This window comes from Hipposideros armiger, unplaced genomic scaffold, assembly GCF_001890085.2.
Source record: "Hipposideros armiger isolate ML-2016 unplaced genomic scaffold, ASM189008v1 scaffold_1529, whole genome shotgun sequence".
Classification (NCBI taxonomy): domain Eukaryota; kingdom Metazoa; phylum Chordata; class Mammalia; order Chiroptera; family Hipposideridae; genus Hipposideros; species Hipposideros armiger.
Genome location: NW_017732879.1, coordinates 150,933 through 153,248, shown reverse-complemented (window position 1 = coordinate 153,248; position 2,316 = coordinate 150,933). Strand labels below are relative to the sequence as shown.

Below are 2,316 nucleotides of genomic sequence, written 5' to 3'. Positions count from 1 at the left end.
CAACTTCCTGCTTCAATTCCCCAGAGCAATCCTGCCAGCCCTCCTGCCTAACTTCAACCTCACCAAGAACTCTTCCCTTCATCCTCATTCCTTTCCTCCCAGTCTGCCAGTCTTTTCTGGTTTTATTTTCAAACCAATTGTAAACCACAGGACGTATCATTTTAACTGCTCTCTTACCAATATTTCTTATTTCCTTGCCTCTTCCTTTACCATTTTTCTATATCCACCTGTCAGTCCTCAATCTAGAAGCCCCTCTTTTTGGTTCCCACATGGGCCTTGCTCAGACTATATGGGCCCCTCCAGGCTGCCTTGCAAGCCTGTTTCTGCCTGATGAGCTGTCTCATTTCCACAGCAGCTCCTTTGGACCTTTACAGCCTATATGCCCCATTGCGATGTCTTGGCCCCCAAGATCAGAAGACAATTCCTGATCTTGTGTCCTACCCATGGCCCGAAAAGCTTAGCCTGGCCTTCTCCTTCTTTTATGCCTCATTGTTGAAGTATCTCTGCTCTGTCATCTTTCTCCCTGTGCTATAGCTCTCATCCTTTCCCTCCATTCATTCATCTGAGAAATACTTAATGCCCAGTTGTTTTGGACTGAATCATGCAACTTTAGGCAGAATTTGGAACTGAACAAAAATCCGCCTGCTCCCTGAAGCTGACTGGGTGTTGCAGAAAATTAGAACCCCTCCTGTAACCCATAGGTCCTGATCGAGCACATTGGAAACCTAGACCGTGCTTACGAGTTTGCAGAGAGATGCAATGAGCCTGCTGTGTGGAGTCAGCTGGCCCATGCCCAGCTCCAGAAAGACCTGGTTAAGGAAGCCATTGACTCCTACATCAGAGCTGATGACCCTTCCTCTTACCTGGAAGTTGTCCAGGCAGCCAGCAGGAGCAGTAAGTGAACCTTCTCTCCACAGGGCTCTGCTGCTCACTGGGTGAAACCTGGTGAGGCAGGGGTGTGGCCCTCCTGGGAATCCTGATGTGTTATGCATAGGAAGACACAGCTGAATGAAAGTTTTTTGAAAGAGTGTGAGATAAATGTCATTCTGTTAATGACAGTAGCGCTTCAGTTGACTCTTACCCTCTTTTATAAGACAATACAATTTAAACACAATGGATGTCACTGTCATAATAGCTTTAAGATAAGAGATTTAGACCCAGAGTTTCTTCTGGCCATTCTAGTTGATTGTGGCACCAGCCTCTTCAGCAGCTGGAATAAGTATCTCATCCCCTGGTGGGGTTCCCATCCCCTAGACAGCTCCTATGGGTTCTGCCCCTTCCCCATTCCCCCACCTAGGAAAGGACTCTGCTCAGTGGGCAAAGTCCAAGACCTTCTAGGCCTTACTTGGAGCCCGAGCCCTCCTGAAGCAGAGCTCAAGGGTCAACATCCTGACTAAGGACAGACTGGGAGGAATTGAGCCCCTGGTTAAACTGAGCAGCTCTGAGTTAACCTGTTTTTGTTTTCTGTCTTTAGGCAATTGGGAGGATCTGGTTAAATTCCTACAGATGGCCAGGAAAAAGGGCCGCGAATCCTACACAGAGACAGAACTTATTTTTGCCCTTGCTAAAACTAGCCGTCTCTCTGAGCTAGAAGATTATATTAATGGACCCAACAATGCCCAAATCCAGCAGGTAGGCTGTGCCCTCAGGGACTGTGAATTGTTAAAAGCGGGTTTAGGGATAGCTCCCTAGAATGGTACAAATCTGTGATGGTGAGAAACAAGGCACACAGTGGATTAAGTTCCTTGTTAAGACTCCTGGCTGTGCATGTCAGAATGATTCTTCTTGAGAAGGTGTCAGGACTATGTGCAGGTGCCTTAGCTGTTATCACCAGAGAACAAAGTGAACTGAGTAACTTGCCAGATGAAAAAGATGTGTTGAAAATTATTAGCTTTTCCATATTTCAGCAATTATCAGCTAACATAGTGGGGGGGGGATCCTTTTTAAGTAAGAATAAAACCAAAATGTTTTCTAAAACCTTTAAAAAAAAATCTTAGACAAAAGATCTAAATAATTGTAAAGTCTGCAATTTCCAGGGGTAAAGTGTTACCCCTGGAAAAAGTGATAAAGAAAAATGAAAGGGTAATGGAATATATTTTAACTGCAGTAATTGCAAGTTTGTTTTTCTTGAAAAAATACACATACTTCATTGAAATAAATAACACAAAAGTGGACTTTGGGTTTTTTATTTCAAAGTAAGTTCCAACTAATTGTTGGACATTAGGTTAGAGTTTTGAAAGGGGTTAAAAGTTCATCACATAATTTTGTAACCAAAATTAAATTCCAGGTGGAAGAATTATAAGTAAAAGTTGAGGG

At 43.7% G+C, this 2,316-nt stretch overlaps 1 protein-coding gene across 1 annotated transcript in view; it reads left to right on the top strand.

Annotated features, from left to right (window-relative positions):
* CLTCL1 (clathrin heavy chain like 1) overlaps positions 1 to 2,316 on the top strand; it is a gene marked incomplete at its 5' end in the record, with an annotated part of 68,962 nt that overhangs the window by 37,169 nt on the left and 29,477 nt on the right. Inside the window, 2 exons of the mRNA XM_019634166.1 lie at positions 702 to 894; positions 1,475 to 1,632. Coding sequence (XP_019489711.1) covers positions 702 to 894; positions 1,475 to 1,632 — 351 coding nt within the window. The remainder of the gene's footprint in view (positions 1 to 701; positions 895 to 1,474; positions 1,633 to 2,316) is intronic.